Below are 19,849 nucleotides of genomic sequence, written 5' to 3'. Positions count from 1 at the left end.
AGGACGAATAGGTAACTTTGTCTAGATCTTGCAAAGGCAGTGAATTGGTCATTGGTCAACTATAAAAATTGGCTTGAAGTTGTAATACTCATTTACCAATTCTAAACTCAAGAGATTTCTGCCAACGAGTTTCATGGAACTGTAAAATTTACAGCTACAAGGCACTAGAAAGCTCGGATCTGGAACTCGAGTTACAAACAACGACCCAGATTGAGCTTCAGAGTCAGTAACAATGGCAGCTACTTTACCACGGTCCTCGAGGCCTTCTTATGGACCACCAACATCAGCACTACCGGCTTTGCCTATGGCAAAGACTCGAAAGAGCACGAATGCATTGCCACTGCCCACAGACGGATCGGAAGCACCAAGTACGCCTAGAAGTGGACTACGAACTCCGTCATCATCTAGCCTTCAACCATCGAGGAGCCCAGGTCTTTCAAAGGCACCAACTTCTCCAGGAGTTAATGCAGCTGGTAAAAGTATAAGAAAAACGATCAGTATCAATGCGTTTCCTCAGCCTCCTCGAGGAGGTGTCAGAACGACGAGTTTACCCCCCAGTCCTTTGTCTGGCGGTGCTGCACCAGGGACCGCAATATCAACAGGAGAGTCAAGTAAAAGGGAATCATCAGAAATCAATCCGACCAATAGTGATAGCGGGAAACCCCGAAAGCGACCAACGGCAATGGCCAATCCTAATACACAAACCGCTGTAAATGGATCAATGCCGTCCCTACTCAACGGAAGCGGGGACAATATTTCAATATCCAGCGGTGCTGGGGCTCGAGGATCGGATGGTCTATTAAGTTTACCCTCGCCTCCTCAAAGCCGTAGTTCGTCGGCCCAGGATTCATATTCGACATCTGTGACAACAACCGAAGAGCTTGGAGATGGATTCAGAGGTCGAGAGGGATCTGACGATGCCGATAAAAGATCCTCGAAGCCTGCAGAAGGCAAAGGAAATGTCATTGTCAGCGTACGTGTACGTCCGGATGCGAATAGTAATCCAGAAACTAGCAGGAGTGACGGAGAATGGGTAGTAGATGGAAGGAAATCACTGGTGGCTTACCGCGGGAAGGAAGGCGGTGATTATTACTATGGTAAAGCTATGTTCGATAATGTTTCCAAGCTGAAAATGCTAATACAGTAGCAGACAACGTTTTTTCGCAGCAGGATAATAACGCTAAAGTATATGATGCATCCGCCAAAAGGCTCGTACGGCGAGTAATGGAAGGGTATCACGGCACAGTCTTCGCATATGGTATGACGGGTACCGGAAAGACGTTTTCTATGCAAGGAACAGATAAGATGCCCGGTGTTATTCCTCTCGCCATTACCGACATTTTTTCATATATCCGTGAAACTCCATCGCGAGAATTTCTACTCAGGGTCAGTTACTTGGAGATATACAATGAAAAGATTCATGACCTTTTGAGTGCTTCTACAGGTCCTGCGACGGGCCCAGGATCTGTTCAAACTGAAGAAATCAAGCTCCGAGAAGATAGCAAGAGAGGCGTGTATGCCACACCACTGAAGGAAGAAATAGTGCAATCGCCAACGCAGTTAATTCGTGTTATCTTTCGGGGTGATCAAGCACGAAAGACTTCCAGTACACAATTTAATGCCAGGAGTTCTCGTAGTCATGCCGTCGTACAGATAGTGGTTGAATCTCGCGAGCGGGTCCCCGGGGGAGCAGCCATGCAAGAAAACAAACGGACAGGAATGAGTCCTGGTGGTGTCCGTGTTTCTACTCTCAGTCTGATCGATTTGGCAGGATCAGAGAGAGCCGCCGAAACGAAAGAACGACGTACTGAAGGTTCCCATATAAATAAAAGTTTGTTGACCCTTGGAACAGTCATTGCTCGACTGTCGGGGAACAAAGACAAGGATGGCAAACCAATGGACAAGGACGGAAAGCATTTGCCATATCGTGACAGCAAGCTTACAAGACTTCTTCAAGGCGCGCTTTCGGGAGGTTCGCTTGTCAGTATTCTGTGTACAATATCTGTTGGATCTGGAGCAAGTGCTGCCGGACCCAACAGCCATACTAGCGAGACTTTGAACACCTTGAAATTTGCTTCCAGAGCTGCAGCAAACATTGTCAGTCATGCTAAAAAGGCGGAGGATGCGTCGAATGGAGGTGGCGATGGTAATACTAGGGCTTTGTTAGAACGATACCGTATGGAAATCGTGGATCTAAAGAAACAGTTAGATGGCCAGACGAAAGCCAAATTCAACGAGGAGGATCAAGCCCAAAAGGAGGAAGCAAAAGCTCGTCATAACGAGCAATTGATAGAGATGCAGTTGGCTCGAACCGCTCTTAAAGAGAGAATCGACCATCTAAATAGACTGATCCTCAGCTCCAAGTCCACAGGTGTCAATACGAATGGTACCTATTCAGCTTTAAGTATGCGACATAGGCTATCGATGGGAACTTCAAGTGGCCATATGTCTTCATTATCAGTGCGCTCATCTATGACACCATCCACCATCACATTAGATCGCGCCAATTCGGTCTCTACCATTGGCCGACGTCCCAGTGCGCAACGATTATCCGGTACCATCTCGGGCGATCATACATCAATGGAGGATGAAGACTCTGGGGGCGAATACGAAAATGGTAATGCTTCATTGGCAGCGCAGAATCGTGCCTTACAAGCCGACCTTGCAGATAAGACCCGATATTGCCAGACCTTAGAAAAGCGACTCCTACAAGCTCGGCGCTCTAGTCAGTCGAGGACGTCTGTACAATTCGGTAGCAAGTCAAATATAATGGTGGGTGAAGACCATGGGATCTCCAACCTATTGAGAGATAAGGATGCTGAGATTGCGGACTTACGAGCGAGACTCGATGATAAGGATCGCATGTTATCAGCCCTCCGCAGTTCTGCTCGGTCTCGAGACACTGCCGAACGTGATCCTCGCCACAGCCTAGGCCAAGGAATGCCTATGAGTCCCGTCTCGGCTAGGGAATCTCAATTGTTCGACACTGGTCTGACAAGTGCAGGAGGCGTGGCGAAGGTTCTCCCACCCACCGTCCTTCCCCCAACGCCCCTCAAGAATTCGAAGAGTGTAGATGAGATGAGCAAAATGCTTGATGAGATGATACAAGATCGAATTGAAAATGGACAATCAAACAAAGACGTTAGAGGAAGTATGCGTGCAGGCGAGCGCAAACAAGCGGTGTCAACGGATCCAATTCCTGGAATTGAACCTCTCAAGAGTCCACATCTGAGTACCAAGGCTCAGCTACATGATTCTGGTGTTGTAGTAACTGATTATTTCAAGAAGAGTGAGGGAGAAAACCTGTAGTTAATATGGGTATGGTTTATGGCGTTATTGGGAGGTTTATTTGTTGTCTATACCCACGTTTACTTTGCTTTCATTTTATTTCCCGGGACTTTTTGCTTATCACAGCATGCTCCTTTTTTATGTGGCAATTAGTGATGGGGCACTTGAGCGGGCTGGCATTTTTGGGAATTATTTCGTTGGGTGGTTGGTGAGACGGATAGTGGCATTTATCTGTCTTAATGTAATAATATGACCAGGGTAGACTTGGGGCCTGGCTGGATGGGCGAACTCAGGAAAAATCATACTTCTGGATCGCTGGAGGACTTTCTTTTACTACTTGGTTTCGTTTACTCTTGTGCCGGGACTAAACGCACATTTGGGAAATAATCAAATCTTAAAGGTGGATTTGTGGATTGATACCAGGAAGGATACAAACTGATACAAATACAGCACGTCGATACAGCGATGATGGGAATTGTTACGTAAAAAGAATCGAGATGAGATGTTAGTTATGGGCGAGATTGTTGAGTTTAGCGTGCGGTTGCCAAAGCAGAAAGATATCAAGTTAGAGTTAGATGACCTGTGATTTAACGAATTGATAGAGTCAAAATATGACTTGACATATCAGAATTTTCATGGCCGTTTGAATGTAAATGTGAGAGTAAGCATGTGAAATGTGATTAAATGTGGCTCTTTATTTTCGTATCAATGTAAACGAGAAAGGAAGTTAGAGCGCGGTAGCCACCAGCCGGGCATGGCATGGTGAGAAAAAGTTGCTTCGTTTCTTTTCGATGAGGCACGTTACGGTTTTGGACAGGTTTGGAGGAATGTCTAATACCTAATGTTTCCTACTTGGTGATGACAATGATGATCATGAGGATTACCCACCTTGCTTGGCTTATCATACTTGTGCTACCATGTCAGCTTCAGCTTCAGCTTCACGGTGACTGTACGTCGAAAGCTGATGAAATCTTACATTGCGTCCTTGAAAGCAAGCATGTTTGTGTACATACCTACCTACCTATGGACAGCATCGCCACGAGGCTTTGATTGGGATTGGCTATTTGGTATTCTGTGGAGAGGTTCTGAAGCGGTGGTTTGCTTGCGTCATCTTTGTGTGCGGCTGCTTGCTCAGCTTGTTCGGTATACCTAGGGCAGGAGAGTCGTTGTGGTGGGATTTGGGTAACGGATGGAGAGGGATGGTGCGTATGTATATACTGTCGCTTAATGTTGGTGTTGATGAAGTGTATTGGAGAATGTGTTGATTGCAATCTTGTAATCGTCGAATTTTATTTTAGAGGAAGATTGTTTCGATTGTCTAATCTGCGTTTACACTCTGATCTCTCATGAAGTAGATAAATAAAGAGTCAAAATTTATATTATATTATAGCATTTCATATGGATTTTTCAATTTGAAATAAATTTCGAATATTTATATTTATTATTTAATTTTTTTATTTTCTTATTTAAATTTTCTTAGTCTTTTGAGTCCTTTAATTAACAAGTTTTTCTTTTCTTTTTTTATATAAATCAAATGATTTATTTTCGATTTTCTCTTAGATTTTTATTAATAATTACTATAAGCAGATATATATATATTTTTATAATAAATTATATTAAAAGATTAATTCATAAATATAAGATTCAAAAAACATGTTGAATTGCAAAATCCATATGAAGTGCTATAGAAGAGAGATTTCGGGAAGTAAATATTTTCCAAGAGATGCTAATCCCGTTCGCATATCAATTGCGACGATTGTTGGATGAATAATCGCGCGAATCTATTTTCAGATCATTCCATTTCCGGCCTGTCTTGTTGGTAGTGTTCCCGGAGAGGAAGAATCGGGATGATTAAGGAATAGCAATGAAATCCTCCAACAGAAGGATGTCGATGATCCTTCCTGTGACACTTCTTAAGGCTTCCGTCGTTCAAACTCCTGTAGAGTGAGAAATGGAAGGAAGGTTGATTGGATAAGAATTGTAAGACAGCGAGAATTCCGCCACTTATTATAACCAAGGATGGCACAAAGATGCCTACTTAGGTACTCATGCTTTACGCACAAGTGCTTATGCATGAGACGTACAAAGCCGATCTCGACCACACGGTACATTTCCTGGGAATTGCCGAGAAGTAGTACGGGGTACGGGGAATATATGTTAAACACGATTTACAATATATGAGTGGATGTAGATGGTGGCGTCTTCTGCTGTGAGTGCTGTGCGAGAATGTGCTCAACTCGAGACGGGCGACTGGACATCTGTCTAGCAGCCCAAGGAGGGGGTGGCATCATAATACATACTTGATATCGTAGAGGGAAAAATGTTTCAATGATTGTTTTCTCCGCGATAAAACCTTAATTCACGGACGTGAATCTCCTCGTCCTTATCAAAAAGCTTAAGAGAAAAGATGATTCGTAAAATCACATGTAGATTGGATGTTGGAGAATTTTGCTTTTGTTTGGGCTTGTTTGATCTTGATGTTCTGGTGCATGATTGGTTGTAACGAGCAGTCGGACATTTTCATTAGCACGTTTCGGATGTTCAGGGGTCAACGCAATGCACTTTATCGCGTTCGCAGAAAGAGACGTGAGGGAAGCCAAAAATCCTATTTAGGCGAGTTAGAACCCCCCTCCATGATGGGTGGGGAATTTAAGGAAGAGGAAGGAACGAGAAGATTAAGAAAGGTCAAGAGACATGACATTTATTATGCCATGTGCAATGTGCAATGTGCAATGTGCAATGTGCAATGTGCAATGTGCATATCCGGTTCCACCAGCTAATCAAGTCAAATCGACATGAGGTCGGGTATTCTCATGTTGGTGATGGGCATGAAAACAAGGTTTTAAGGTTGGATAATATCAATGCTTATGGTTACAAGATCCTGTCTACAGCCTACCAGTGGCGGTATTTCCCTCAAGCTCCGTACTTGTCATTGAATTGCGGAGTAGCTAATCAGCTTGTTGGTTTCCAGGATTCAACGAGGTGTAGACGCTGCTTTGCTTGCTCTTGGTATATGTCTATTGTGAGGGGAAAATCATCCAAAGCTCCCTTCTGAATTCTTGGTGTAAGGGAAACATCTGATATTTGGTGAAGGATGATTGCTTTTAGGAAGAAGGAAAGACAGAAACACTTTCGAGTTTAGATTCTGCAACTTCATCTCTTCTTTCTTTCCTCTTAACATTATCTTTCCCGTTCACCTGTAACATGCACATGGTGCTTAAATCCCTTTTTTTGGCCCCACGTTCCATTCCATAAGATTTGACCCCTAGTTCCCTCCGTCAGCCCCACGCAAGAATCTAGCTTCAACCAATCATCGCTCAGATATGCACAGAGATTGATGACCACATACAAGGGCCTTACCATGCAAAAATATCACATCTCTGTCTCAAGTTGATCTCCTTCTTTTCCGGTATCACTGTATCAGATCTTTTCTCGGGTCATAGATATCATCCTGGTTTTCTTTCTTCATCTTAATCACATCTATTCTTCGCCTCAATCTCATCTTCTGTTCATCCAGTGAATGGTCTGGGATTTTCTTTCTCCTGTCTTAAAAGTAAAATGTGGCATGTAGATCGTGCATTTTGACTTCGGTACATCACCTCATTGATTCAGAAAGGATACGAAAGATTCCACCTTAGACGTCACCGGTGTCCACCTCTTGGGTCAACTCCAACTCTATGCGCTTCTACATATTCCGGCAATATTCTTCGTTTCGTCTTTACGCGCTTCCGCATCTACTCCATATTTTACTGTTGCCAAGAAACAATATCCATACACTTCAGAAGTACTATATCTTCTGACATATCTCAAATATATTAAAATCTTCCGATTCTGGAAAGCAAACCTTCTTGTTTCGGTTCATATCCGTTGAAGGGTTTACCTTTAAAGAGCCTTCACTTCCTCGCCTGTCTCCTTATTAGTCACTTCATTCACTTACCTCGGAAGTTGGAAATTTCTACATGTCACCTACTCAACATTTACTTTTCAAGTGCAGGCACATCTGAGAGCTTCTCTAATAGCACTTCAACGCTCCTTTTCTAAGCAACTTTCGCGACTGCATTCTTTTTCGTTTCTTCCTGGCTGTGCCAGTCATTTTACCCCATGGTTCCCCCTCCTCTTGACGTGAAAAAGTCATACACGCACTCAGACATGCTTCTCTCATCACGAACTTCTCCTCGGCTCAGTTTGCGTAAATCTGGAGGATATGACCCAAACGACCGAGGGCCATCGTCGTCTACTTCTTCTAGATTCAGCTTCAACCATTTGATCAAATCGCCCCCGCCTTCACCAAGTCTTCCAGCTTTGGTTCCAAGGCACGGTAAGCCAGCGCCATCACGGACTCCCCGAAAGTGGTTCAGAGGGTTTTTATGGGTTTCTGGCATATTGGGGTTACTTTACTTTAGTTTTACCTCGACATGGCTAGAAAGGCCCATGACGGCAGTAGGGTGGGCAACAGATTCTGGTAATCAGTATGAGATGGTTGGAGAGTCAGAATTGCCGGACTTTCCAACACCAGTTATTGTAACAGACAAACGCGGACGATCGAAATGGACGGTTTCCATACCTCCGAATCACGAATTTCCTCTTACTCCCATACAATATGCCGATATATGCGCGCAAAATATGGAAGTCGCTGCCACTGTTGCAGATCTTCATAGCCACGTGCACCGAGAGCATTTTGCACATTATGATTACTACCATGTGGACCCAAATTTCATGGACGTTGCTGAGGCTGAGGCACATGGACTTTTACCCGGAATTAAGGCAAAGAACAATGTATTGAGGGAAAAAGATGGTTCATTGGTGGGCGAAAACAAGGACGGCTTGATCGATTCAGATATCTGTGACAAGACTCTGACTTTTGTGCTGGAAACATCAGATGCGGGACTCGGAAAGGGCTTGATGATGCTGTGGACCGCGTTCGGTTTGGCTCAAAAAGAAGGAAGGCATTTCTTCGTAGATGACTCAAGATGGTAAGCTTTGAGAATCTAAGGGTCATTTCTTTCCTCGTTACTGACAACAACAAGGGCATACGGCAAATATACAACATTCTTCAAGCCACCTCCGACTCCCAAATGCAGACCCCCACCGCGCCACGAAATGCTTCCATGCCCGCATCATGCTCGTCATTTAGTAGTTTCCGCTGCTACCGCAACTCATATCTTGGGAGGGTCTTTCAACGATTATTTTGAAGACGCGAAAAAGATGGAAGTCTATCGACAAAAGCCTATCTTTGAAATGGCTCGACTCGGTTACGAAGCCCTTTTCCACCTATCCGACGATGACAATAAATACGTTGACAGCAGAGCCGGGGAATTCTCGGCGAAGTCCACACTAGACCCATCAAATCAGGAAAGCGGGATGGTCATTGGTATACATGTTCGTCACGGGGATAGGAGACCATACGAATTCCAGTATAAAGACAGCTATATTCCATTGACAGTGTATAGCGACAAAGCACACATGTTGATAAACGAGAAGTTCAATCACTCACTTCCGAGTGGGGAACACGACACTTTGGCTAAAATGGCAAGTGCATTGGTCATTGCCTCTGATGACCCAGATGTCTATGATTCCGAAGAATTCAAAGACGTCTCTAGAGCGCAGGAGCAGATTCGACTAGCATCCAAGAATGCTCTTGATGCAGCCGCTCCTAAACCTAACACTCCAGGGCCAAGGAAATTCGTAGATGATACAGTAGGATGGGAAGGAGGATTCTATGCTGGCATGTTCTGGAGTTTAGGCAAACCTTCGGGAACTCCGAAAACTGCTGTCGAAACCCCGGATACGACATTACCTCCTACTACAGAAGCTTTACGATTGAGAGAATTGGTCGGAAGGGCTTATTTGATGGATTTGGCGGTGTTGGGAAAAGCAAGTGACAAGATTGTCTGTACAGTCAGTGCCACGGGCTGCAGGATTCTTGCCGTGATGATGGGATGGGAGAAGGCGATTGATCAAGGGGGATTCGTCAATGTGGATGGAAACTTCAATTGGAGAGGGGTGGAATGGTAAAAAAAGTCGAGCACTTGTCTCCTCTTTCATGCATGCAATTAAACTATTCTTTTGTTCATATTAATACCTCTGGGTAGCGGGATTTTTTGGCGTAAAAGCATTGCCCCGGCGTTGGAAATGGAGTTTTGGGCTTTATGGGACAACTCACAATCGTGATGGAGATTAAAGATAAATAGGAAGCATGCATTGCACGGTGTAGGATTACGTCTTGCATGATACCAGGCCATTGGTTTAGCATTTTTTTCTATAGAAATTACTTGAACAGTAGTATATTCTTTCTCAATTCCAAATTGTCCTATATACCCTGGTGATGACTGCTGAATAGCTTATAAATCACGAAGGAAGCAGTGATGCTTTCTCTGATCGATCCTTACTTCCTTGACTACAGCATATTCGTCGCTTGTTGCTTCTACGGCGCAAAGTTGCGCAATCGAGAAGTCTGACACCGGATGAGAAGCAAGGCACGGCAATACGCATACCTACCTACGATATGTATATCTATGTGCCGCCTTCACCAAACTTTCAAATTGTCTATTCGGGATTGGGATATTCAAAGTATCTGATTGTTACACTCGAATTGGAACATTGGAAGAGATCATAGGACCTGTAGTCTGAATTTCGGAAAGCATTATGTTTATTCCAATTAATATCAATATTTCAATTCACATCAAAACTGTTATTCATATTAACATCCTAATTCAGATCATACAATAACTCTCATACTTTTATACTTTATTACATGACTTGATCTAGTACAGTTAACATCTAGCTTCCGCCACACCCAAACTTTTCCGTCAAAACCTCGGCACGATGATTTTGACGCTAGGTAGGCTCTGAAACATACAATCCAGCATATAATCATTTGATGTAGTCTAGTAAAGATCTAGAGAACCTACGCTATCCACAAACTTTCCATCAAAACTTCCAAGGTTCGACAAGATGATTTTCTCACAAGCTCTAAAACGTTGTAGGTTGTTCTTTCTCGCTCAGTATTACTTATGATGAGGAAGTAAAGACCGACTCGGTCATCCTCTCCCTAACATGTCGCATGTTTTCATATGATTCCGCTGTTCATCATCTTATCCATCATTCTTCATTCTTCACCCGTTAAGGTAGCATTTCTTACCACCAGAAACTTTCAAAATCAAGCCTCTGTTAACAGTTTTATTCATTGAGGTTGCAAAATCATCATGGGCCTCCCAAGAGACATAAAAGGGCTCTCGACTAGCAACCAGATCCGAAGTATGTCGATGGAAAGCTTCTTGGAATCCTGTCCACCTACTCCTGCTCACACTCCCTTGGTTCGATCGCCCGTCAGAATACTCGGGAGTGGGTTATCAGCTTTGACACTCGCACGCGGTCTTTACAAAAAGAACATTCCCTTCAAGATCTTCACAAAAGATCGTCGACCTGATGAGAATTCAAAACGACATGATTATAGTATTTTGTTGCCAGTGTGGATTGTCAAAGACCTAAGGAAACTGCTGAACATTGGCGAAAAAAGGTTTCAAGATCGCCTTTTAGTGCCTAGCACCACACCCTTTCCCCAGAGAACAACCAATACCAAAGTGAGAGTTCACCGCGGTATGCTAGAACATCTTTTGAGGTCACGATTCAAGGATGAGATTGAGTGGAATTGTGAGATTAAGGTTAGATCAAGCGGGTCGCCTCGCTTGGTTTTCCCCCCGCATGTCGATGCATTGGAAGGGAATATTACGTTCGACTGCATGGGCGTTCATTCTCCGCTCCAATGTCCAGGTAGCTATAGAGAAATCAGCCCCATTGTAGTATTCCGAGGCACTGTCATCTTGTCAAAGACTTTGTGGGATCACAAGTTTCGAGATTGGTTTCCTGGCAATAAAGCGCAAATCCATAAGAAGCTCGACAGAACCAATTTGGATCTCATAATCAACCACACTGACACGCAAAGTGGCGAAGTGAGCTTAACTTACATCTATTCACGGCCGCGCCTAGATAGTTTGATAGACACTGAAGATGAGCTCTGGAAACCGACGCGACCAACTTACGAAGCAGCATCCCCTGTCTTGATCGAAAAGTTTCTCGACGAAATCAAAAACTTCAGGCAAAATCATGATCTACCTGGCCCTTATAAAGAGATTTTCAATCCCGAAACGATGAAAGAAAACAGAATTTTACATTGGCTGTTGAGAACTCAGCAGGTGGATCAGCCAGAACTTATCAAATTGTGGACGGGCGATGAAAAGATAATGAAATTAGGGGATGCTATAATAACCATGCCCATAGTCGAGACCACCGGTGCTGAGCTTGCTATCTCCGATGGTTTGGAAGTGGCTGACCAGATTGAGAGGTACGGGGGAGCAAGGTTGCACAGCTGGTTTATTGAAGGCTGGAATTGGAGGCTTACTGCATTTCGGGAGAGTAATCGCCGTATACTTACAAGGTTTCGATGAAGTATAAAGTTGCACGTGAGATTAAAACCCCTAGGCAATAGGCAATAATCGGTTTCAGGTGAGGGGCAGAGATTATTACTTATTCTATGGCATCCCTTTCCGCAATTTCTCAGCCTCAGGGGTAGCGATAATTGATCACAAAACATAAACTGATCACATTAAGCGTTATCGAGGGAACTTTTTCGATAGATCAAAAATTCATTATATCGCATACCTTCCTCATGCTATAGGTGAAACACTGTCGATCTTCCAGCACTCATCATATAAACACATTCATTCTTCATTACGATTCAGAACATCTACACTCTCCATTCCCATATCTCACCGTCAACGAATTTCCCTTTAAATGAAGTCCCCAAATTCCATCATCTGGCCGGTCCTATACCTCTACATAGCCCATTCTACAAACGCCAAATCCCATTTCACAACCCATTCTACAGAAGTCCACGCTCTGCATCATAACAAAGCTTTACACCCTAATAAGAGAGACTTTCTCTCATGTGAGCAAACATATGGACAAGGTTCAATTCCATGTGGTGGAAGCGACAGTAAATATTGCTATGATCCTACGACTGGGGAGGTGAGTTGTCTTTTCCTTTCATGTACACACTGTGCTAGAATGATTTCCGAGCCCCTTGAGAAATTTCTTCACGCACGTATCATTCACCATCTTCTGGCAGTCCTTTGGTACTTTATAAGAATCTGGACTCTGAAGACTTCTAAAGAGTAGTGGTCTTTCCTACCCTCAGAGTACCCTCTCAATTGTTCATAAAAGTTTCGAACTTTGGAATTCAAATTGGGAAGGTGTTTGAACTTCAACTCTGAAGGAAGACAACGGAATGCGAGCATGTGAAAGCTTGTACTAATGAACTTATGACATAAACAGTCGTGCTGCATGCAAGATTATGGGTACTGTGGCATAGGAGATGTATGCGCGTCGATTGAGGGTTATTGCTGTCATAAAGTATGACATTTATCAAATCTCCAACACCCCCCAAAGATCAATGCTAACTCAATATGCTCCACGCCAGGACGAAAACGAACAAGTCTGTATGTTCCGTCTCGGCATCAGCACCCCCGATGATTCTACACCCGACCCCGATTCTGATATCGATTCGGGAGACGCAGAGTCCGGTTTGACATCCGTCTCATCCTCCTCATCGGCTTCTCAATCACAATCAAAATCGCAATCAAGCACGGAAATGAAGTCGGATGATGAATCGTCTGATTCTGACCTCGGAATCGAATCAGATGATTCGGACGGTGACTCCAGTCCACCCATGTCCATGCTAATAAATGCACTGAACTCGGGTCCCCTCGCCGACGAAGACGAAGACGGAGACCCAGACTCAGCTTTGGACTCGGGATCAGATGTCGATGCTGACACGGGAACTAATGTGCACCCTGAATCCACCGCCGTGGTTTTGAGTCTAGGGACTGCAGTAGCGTCTGCGATGCCCCTTGACACGACGAACAAGGATGAGACTTCTAGTGTTCTAGCTTGGGATACTTCGACGCGAGTCTTGTCTTCGGCGGTAGTGGAGACGAGCAGCGCTACTGCTGTGAATAATGCTAATGAGCCGACATCATCGGCTCTTCCATCGCAATCTATTTCGGAGGGGCTTAATGCCAGCGCGACAACTTCTGGCATTGATGGAACTTTTACCGGTGGGTCTATGCGGATTGGGAGAGAATCAGGCTTGGAAGGAGGGATGGTAAGAATCTGGTTGATTTGCGGTGTATCTTTTGTGGTTTGGGTTGTGTTGTGATGAATGGAGGGGTATTTGCGGATATCGTGTGCTGCAAGCGAGTCTTACGACATTAATTCAGAGTTTCAAATAGTTCAGACTGCAGTCCAACAATCAAACCCCTTTGAATATTCAATTGTTTCTAAGCACATTGAAAGTGTTTAAGATATTGAAGGGGTTTTCGATTATTAAACTGATTGAAGAGATTGAATGGATGAAATTAATGATTACAGCTCGAAAATCTTAAAACTAGAATTTTAGAATGAAATACAATCCAAGAATCAAAACCTTCAGAATATTCAATGCCTTTGAAATATTTTCAGTATTTCAGACATCAAAATGTTTTCAATTGTTGAATCGGTTTAAGATGATCAATCTACGAAGTCAATCTAAAAAATCAATGATAGTGTTCTCAAAATCTCAAGTTAGAATCTTAGAAGGAATACAGTTTGGACAACTATAGAAACACGGGTAGGAACTATGAATGAATTACCTAGCTATTATTATCTACACGCGATTAAATACCATTGTTTAACTCTTTTTTTTTTTCACTTTCATCCGCCTCTCTCTACACCACCATTTAATTATTGGCCTTAACATCCCCTCCATACTGCACCCTTCTAATCATCGAACGATTGCATCCCTTGATATCTTGAATACCCGCCAATCCCATGCTTTGATCCACATCCGCCAAAATCCCTTGCAAGACCTGTTTGGCTCCCTGTTTTCCACCTATTGCTAATCCATAGATAGCAGGTCTTCCTATTAGAACGGCCTTGGCACCTAGACTGAGGGCTTTAATAACATCCACACCAGTGCGGATGCCACTATCGAACAAGACTGTCAGTTTGTCACCAACAGCATCGACAATCTCAGGTAACATTTCTAGAGAGCCAACAGCACCGTCGAGTTGACGACCGCCGTGGTTACTAACAATGATGCCGTCGACCCCGGCTTTGACGGCTTCCAATGCATCGTCTGGATGTTGGATGCCTTTCAGAACAATGGGTCCATCCCAATTATCTTTCAAGAGTTTGATTTGATCCCAGGTATGCGCAGCACCGGAGAAGACATCACCAACCCATTCCTGGGAAGCCTCAAAAAGCTTCTCCTCTGGAGTGGCATTGTATTTTTCGTTGAACTTTCGGCGGAAGACAGGGTCAGTGAAGCCAGTTTTGTCACCGACACCTTTCATGAAAGGGACATAACCTCCATCAAGATCAGCGGGTCTCCAGGCTAAAGCCCAAGTATCGAGAGTTACGACGAGGACTTTGTAGCCGGAGTCCTTTGCGCGTTTGAGGAGGGAGAGGGTGATTTCGTCATCTTGAGGCCAGTAAAGTTGATACCAGCGGTGGCCACCGGGGCCGTTAGATTCGGCTACTTCTTCGACTAGGAAAACGAACCATTAGTCGTGACTCCTCATCAAGGCATAGGATTCATATTCTCACTGGATGAAGACGAAGCGGTGCTCAAAATGTAAGGTACGCCAATCTCCGCACAAACTTCCGAGAGACCAGTCTCCTTGTCTTCATGGAAGATCTGTTGAACACCAACTGGAGCCATGAGGATGGGACTATCATATTCCTGGCCAAAGAGATTGACACGGAGATCTCGCTTGGTAGTGGGACGCAACATTCGAGGTACCATCTTCCATTGTCTAAACGCGAGCCTGTTGGCATCCATAGTGGCTTTTTCACCGGCTCCTCCTGCTACATAGTTGTATGATGTGGATGCAAGCTTAGAGCGTGCTTGTTCCTCGAGTTTGTTGGGGTCGGTGGTCACAGTTGGGACCGTATTGGCAAACATGCCATCTGAAGGAAGGTAAGTTAGCTAGCTGCCTGGTCTTGTTTTGAACTGAAGGGGACATTGCATAGGGTATCATACCTCTATAGATTTCGTTCTGAAAAGCACCGTATTTTCTTTCGTGACTCTCTCCATGAACGGATTGAGGATGCTGTTTCTGCATATTTGGGGACATTTTGAAGGTAGTGTTTCGTTGGAGGGGAAGAAAGAAAAATGGTACTTATTACACGAAATGATACTATACTGTACAATTGAGAATGAAAAGAGATAGAAATGACTTATTGATTTTATCGCTATAATGGTTCTTATACTCACTCTATTTTGTACCGGTTTCTTCGGTGAAATATGCGGAGAGTCTTGATAAATAATAACAGTCTAGGAACCTATTTACCGGTACCTGACGTAGAAACTATTGCATTTAGTGTTCAGATACGTGGTACCTACGTCATAGCAACCATTTTATATTGTGTATACCGAAATCCAAGGACGATGAAGTAGCCCGGGAGTTAAGACGACGAGAACGTTGTTAAATGCATTCAAACATCCGAATGTGAAGTTTCTCGTTTTATACTGAAATGTATAACTATAGAAATGGGTTTCACATGAGATTGGTAAAAGGTACCTACCTAGGAAGATGTAAGGTCTGACCTAGGATATTGAATCCCAAGTATCTATCATCACTTGGCACGCACGGTCATGATCACGCTTAGATACGATACCTAGAGCTAGACTAGACTCTACGAAGAAGAAAAAAGAGCCAAAAATTGATCATTCTAATAAATTCAATAATAAATCAACTGATAATAAAACCTTCAAAGTTAATAAGATGAAATAAATCTTTGAATAATCTTTAGTTATAAAAAATTATTAATGAATATTTTTGGAACAGAATAATTGGATTATCGAAGGGCTTTATTGGTGGTCAATTCCGGCCTGTTTTTTCTCCTATGAAGAGCTAGATAGATAGAGCAGTGCCACAGAGCCAGTAACAAAGTCAGCAACAAGAAGACAGTAAAGTCGATAGAGAAAGAGAAAGAGAAAGAGAAAGAGAAAGAGGATCCACCTCAGAGGTACGAACTGCCACAATGGAATCATCATGCATAACTTTGCATGCCACTTCAGATATATACACATGCAGGTGTACTTTAAAGGCGTCGAACATACATGACTACGAAGTATTGTTGACTTGTCATTTTGTGGCCTCAACATCGGGAGACAAGGGACCACACAGGCCAAACAAATGCAATCATATTCGAGTAAACGTATTACGAATGATATCTTCATCCATTGTCATTCAATCACTAACTTTTTCAATTCTCTGAGTGGCTGCATATCACTACCCCGAGTTGCTACAGACCCCGCATCTATGAAAGAACTAATCCCCGCTCGGAAGGAACCAACCAACATATATTTGGTGCTATTGACTGATTGACTGTCATCCAAATCGTCACTACCACATTCACTGAAGCACACTCGCATATATGCAAGTATGCCAAACCTCGGCGTTGCATATCGGCTTTAAAGTCCTCGTAGTAAAATGGTGTAAAGGTGGTGGGTGTAGTGACAGATAGTGTAACCCCGCTCTTTCACCTGTTATTTAAAGTGATTCGAGTCTCTACAATTTCCATTCTTTTCGAGACTAACACATCCACCTACCTATCTATCCATACATCTTTTTTTTCATATTCTTTTCTTTCCTTGAACTGAAAAGAACTCGTGGGGAATCAAAACGTGTTTCGCCTCGCCAAGGAATAAATCGCAGAAATGGCAGCAGCAACAACCCAATCCTTTGATATTCCCAAACAATACAAAGCTATTGTTTACGACAAACCGGGAACTATTTCCACAAAAATCGAGCAACTGAATACACCCGAGCCCGGACCTGGCGATGTGCTTGTGAGACTGTGAGCTCACACTGCGCCGTTTTTATCGATGTGATTTCGCTGATTGTGCTGTCTTGTGTAGTACCCATAGTGGTGTTTGCCACAGTGATATGGGAATCTGTGAAAATAGTTGGCGCGGTCGTAAGCTTACTACATCAGTTAAGTATACGGTGATGTTCTAATGCCTTGAAAGTTCCTTATCCGACGCAAGCTGGGCAAGTTGGCGGCCACGAAGGTGTTGGAGTCGTCCACAAACTAGGCCCGGGTTCAGAGAATGGTCGAGTGAAGGTTGGTGATCGTGTTGGAATTAAAGTGAGTTCATCTCGAGAACCAAGGGGACCGTGATTAATTGAGAATCTTCAAAGTGGATCGCCTATGCTTGTGGTTCTTGTCTTCCATGTCTCGAGGGCAAAGATGGAGTCTGCTTCGTAAGTAACCCCAAATTCTGAATCTGCCTTATAATTCAAGACTAAATCTTTCGTTTTGTAGAATCAAAAAATCTCTGGCTATTATTGTTCGTGAATCGAGGCTTTCCAAGTGGGTGATATTTCTAATTCAAGAAAACAGACCCGGGGACATTTCAACAATATGCGCTCGCGCCAGCGAACTATGTAACACCAATTCCAGATGCTCTGGATTCTAAGGACGCTGCTCCTCTACTATGTGCTGGAGTCACGACGTGAGTTTTCACAGCCTCAATTCGGTCGCTTAGGCGGCCGGGCCGCCTCAGGGGCCGGTCACCCCTCGAGTAGGCGAAGCTCACAGAAACTTTTGAGTTTAGGTATTCAGCCTTGAGAAAGAGTGATGCTAAGAGTGGACAATGGGTTGTTATCGGTACAGTCATTTCCGAGTTTCATGAAGTCTTCAAACTAACATACAATAGCCGGTGCGGGCGGTGGTCTTGTAATCTCCTCCCCAGAATCTCTGATCGGGTCGCATACTAACCTACCTAGGGCCACTTGGCTTGCCAAATTGGAAGTCGTGGTATGGCAATGAGAATCATTGGAATCGATCATGGAAGTAAGGAAGAGTTGGTGAAAGAATGCGGAGCAGAAGTCTTCATAGATCTTACCAAATTTGACGATAAAGCGATTGCAGAGGAAGTCAAAAGAGTCACTGGTGGAATCGGAGCATCTGCTGTCATTGTGTGCACTGCTTCTAATCGCGCTTATTCTCAAGCGCTTAGCTTTTTGAGATTCGGCGGAACGTTGGTCTGCGTTGGAATGCCAGAAGGCGATTCCCAACCTATAGCCAACTCATTCCCTGCAGCCATGGTAAAGATCCCCGTTATCACATTTGTAACATGCGCTAATATCAACAGGTCGCTCAAGAATGGAAAATCAAGGGTTCGGCAGTAGGTAACCAACGTGAAGCATTGGAGGTACTTGAGATGGCGGCCCGGGGAATTATTAAGACTCGTATTCGAATGGAGAAGATGGAGAACCTGACGGAAGTGTTCAAGGAGATGTCGGAGGGTAAAATGCAAGGAAGAGTTGTACTTGATCTGTCATAGTGGGAGAGAGGATAACTTGCATTTGCCACACATAAGTTATCATGCAGGGGAAATTCTTTTGAGGATTTCTACAACTAGCATTGAGCAGAGCTGAGATATGAATGACAGACATATGATGAAAATATGAAACGATTTCCTGAGATCTGTCACATCGAGGGGTAACTCTATTTCGATATTTGTGGATTGTGCTCTTAAAGTAACACTGTGCCTACATGCTGATACCCAATCCCATCTGCAAAAGGCGATATCACCACTGATGCCTCCAAATGCCATGCTCGCGATGATTGTATGATTGGTAGAAATATCACAAGCTGAATGATTTGGTACCGGCAGTTTGGTAACTTCCAAAATCTTACAGGTTACATCAGTACCGTATCATAACCGAAAGACCTATAGAAGTTCCTGGAAATTTGAATGCGTCGAGAGTTGACATGCTAGTTTAAGATTTGCTGCCATGCGAAGATGTGGATGAGAAATGAATTTTGTGGCCCACTTGCCGCGCTGCGCCACGAACATAGTAATATCCTTACCACCTTCATTTTGTCACTTGACATTCAAATGATGCGGAAGAGTGCCCGAACATGCAGGAAGAACGCGTTTGTTTCTTTTTTAGGTTGAAACTTCTAACTTCGATTGGAAACAATACGGGGTGGTGAAGAGAGTGGCCTAATACACTACTGCAATGCACCAACTCCGAAAGTTTCTTGAGTGCTTAAGTGTCATACTTTTCATTTCTTTCGTCGTAATGTTGACCATTGATAATTGAGTAGTGATGAGTGCCCAGCGTCCAACTCAAGGCCACAATCCCGCAATCCTCAATCCCCCTACTGCAGTTGATAGTCGACCCCGGGGCGATCCATAATGAACGTTGAGTTATTTCCATGACCACTTATTTCATTCTTCACTCCTTTTGCGGTAATGATTGTTGCAATTAGCATAAACGGTGGCATAACGATGGCAAATAGTAGGCGAATTAATGATGAAGGGGGAATTGGATGAATCGAGGATTGAAGGAGTGAGCCTTACGGTCCTCCAGCACTGAATATAGATACCTCATCTATAGATCTTTTGAAGGAATTTCATAAATTTAATTGGTTGAATGTTTCAATCAGCTCGAATGTCAGCCTGGTCCACCTCTTAGTTACTACCTAGATACTTGTGTATACT

The 19,849-nt window shown here is 43.7% G+C and overlaps 6 protein-coding genes across 6 annotated transcripts; 5 read left to right on the top strand and 1 right to left on the bottom strand.

The window, feature by feature from the left end:
• Positions 1–232: 232 nt before the first annotated feature.
• Positions 233–3,309, top strand: EAE97_007602 (uncharacterized protein; the record flags this gene model as incomplete). Its single annotated transcript, XM_038878116.1, has 2 exons — positions 233–1,097; positions 1,151–3,309. The coding sequence occupies 2 exons, from the start codon at positions 233–235 to the stop codon at positions 3,307–3,309; spliced, it is 3,024 nt and encodes a 1,007-aa protein (XP_038730954.1).
• Positions 3,310–6,728: 3,419 nt separating this feature from the next.
• On the top strand, positions 6,729–9,577 carry EAE97_007601 (uncharacterized protein). The gene is made up of 2 exons (XM_038878115.1): positions 6,729–8,261; positions 8,316–9,577. Exons 1-2 carry the CDS (start codon positions 7,390–7,392, stop codon positions 9,301–9,303), a joined length of 1,860 nt encoding a protein of 619 aa, XP_038730953.1. The 5' UTR covers positions 6,729–7,389; the 3' UTR covers positions 9,304–9,577.
• Positions 9,578–10,493: 916 nt separating this feature from the next.
• On the top strand, positions 10,494–11,735 carry EAE97_007600 (uncharacterized protein; the record flags this gene model as incomplete). Its single annotated transcript, XM_038878114.1, has 1 exon — positions 10,494–11,735. One exon carries the CDS (start codon positions 10,494–10,496, stop codon positions 11,733–11,735), a length of 1,242 nt encoding a protein of 413 aa, XP_038730952.1.
• Positions 11,736–12,739: 1,004 nt separating this feature from the next.
• On the top strand, positions 12,740–13,504 carry EAE97_007599 (uncharacterized protein; the record flags this gene model as incomplete). Its single annotated transcript, XM_038878113.1, has 1 exon — positions 12,740–13,504. One exon carries the CDS (start codon positions 12,740–12,742, stop codon positions 13,502–13,504), a length of 765 nt encoding a protein of 254 aa, XP_038730951.1.
• A 559-nt stretch (positions 13,505–14,063) lies between these two features.
• EAE97_007598 (uncharacterized protein) lies at positions 14,064–15,461 on the bottom strand (the record flags this gene model as incomplete). Its single annotated transcript, XM_038878112.1, has 3 exons — positions 14,064–14,872; positions 14,932–15,294; positions 15,368–15,461. 3 exons carry the CDS (start codon positions 15,459–15,461, stop codon positions 14,064–14,066), a joined length of 1,266 nt encoding a protein of 421 aa, XP_038730950.1.
• A 1,589-nt stretch (positions 15,462–17,050) lies between these two features.
• EAE97_007597 (uncharacterized protein) lies at positions 17,051–18,682 on the top strand (the record flags this gene model as incomplete). The annotated part of the gene is made up of 10 exons (XM_038878111.1): positions 17,051–17,190; positions 17,252–17,310; positions 17,363–17,481; positions 17,535–17,597; positions 17,659–17,683; positions 17,737–17,848; positions 17,951–18,003; positions 18,053–18,072; positions 18,123–18,443; positions 18,491–18,682. 10 exons carry the CDS (start codon positions 17,051–17,053, stop codon positions 18,680–18,682), a joined length of 1,104 nt encoding a protein of 367 aa, XP_038730949.1.
• Between the last annotated feature and the right edge of the window lie 1,167 nt (positions 18,683–19,849).

Source organism: Botrytis byssoidea, assembly GCF_014898295.1.
Source record: "Botrytis byssoidea strain MUCL 94 chromosome Unknown BBYS_015, whole genome shotgun sequence".
Taxonomy (NCBI): Eukaryota; Fungi; Ascomycota; class Leotiomycetes; order Helotiales; family Sclerotiniaceae; genus Botrytis; species Botrytis byssoidea.
Note: the sequence above shows the minus strand (reverse complement) of the source record. Positions and strands in the feature narration are given on the sequence as shown.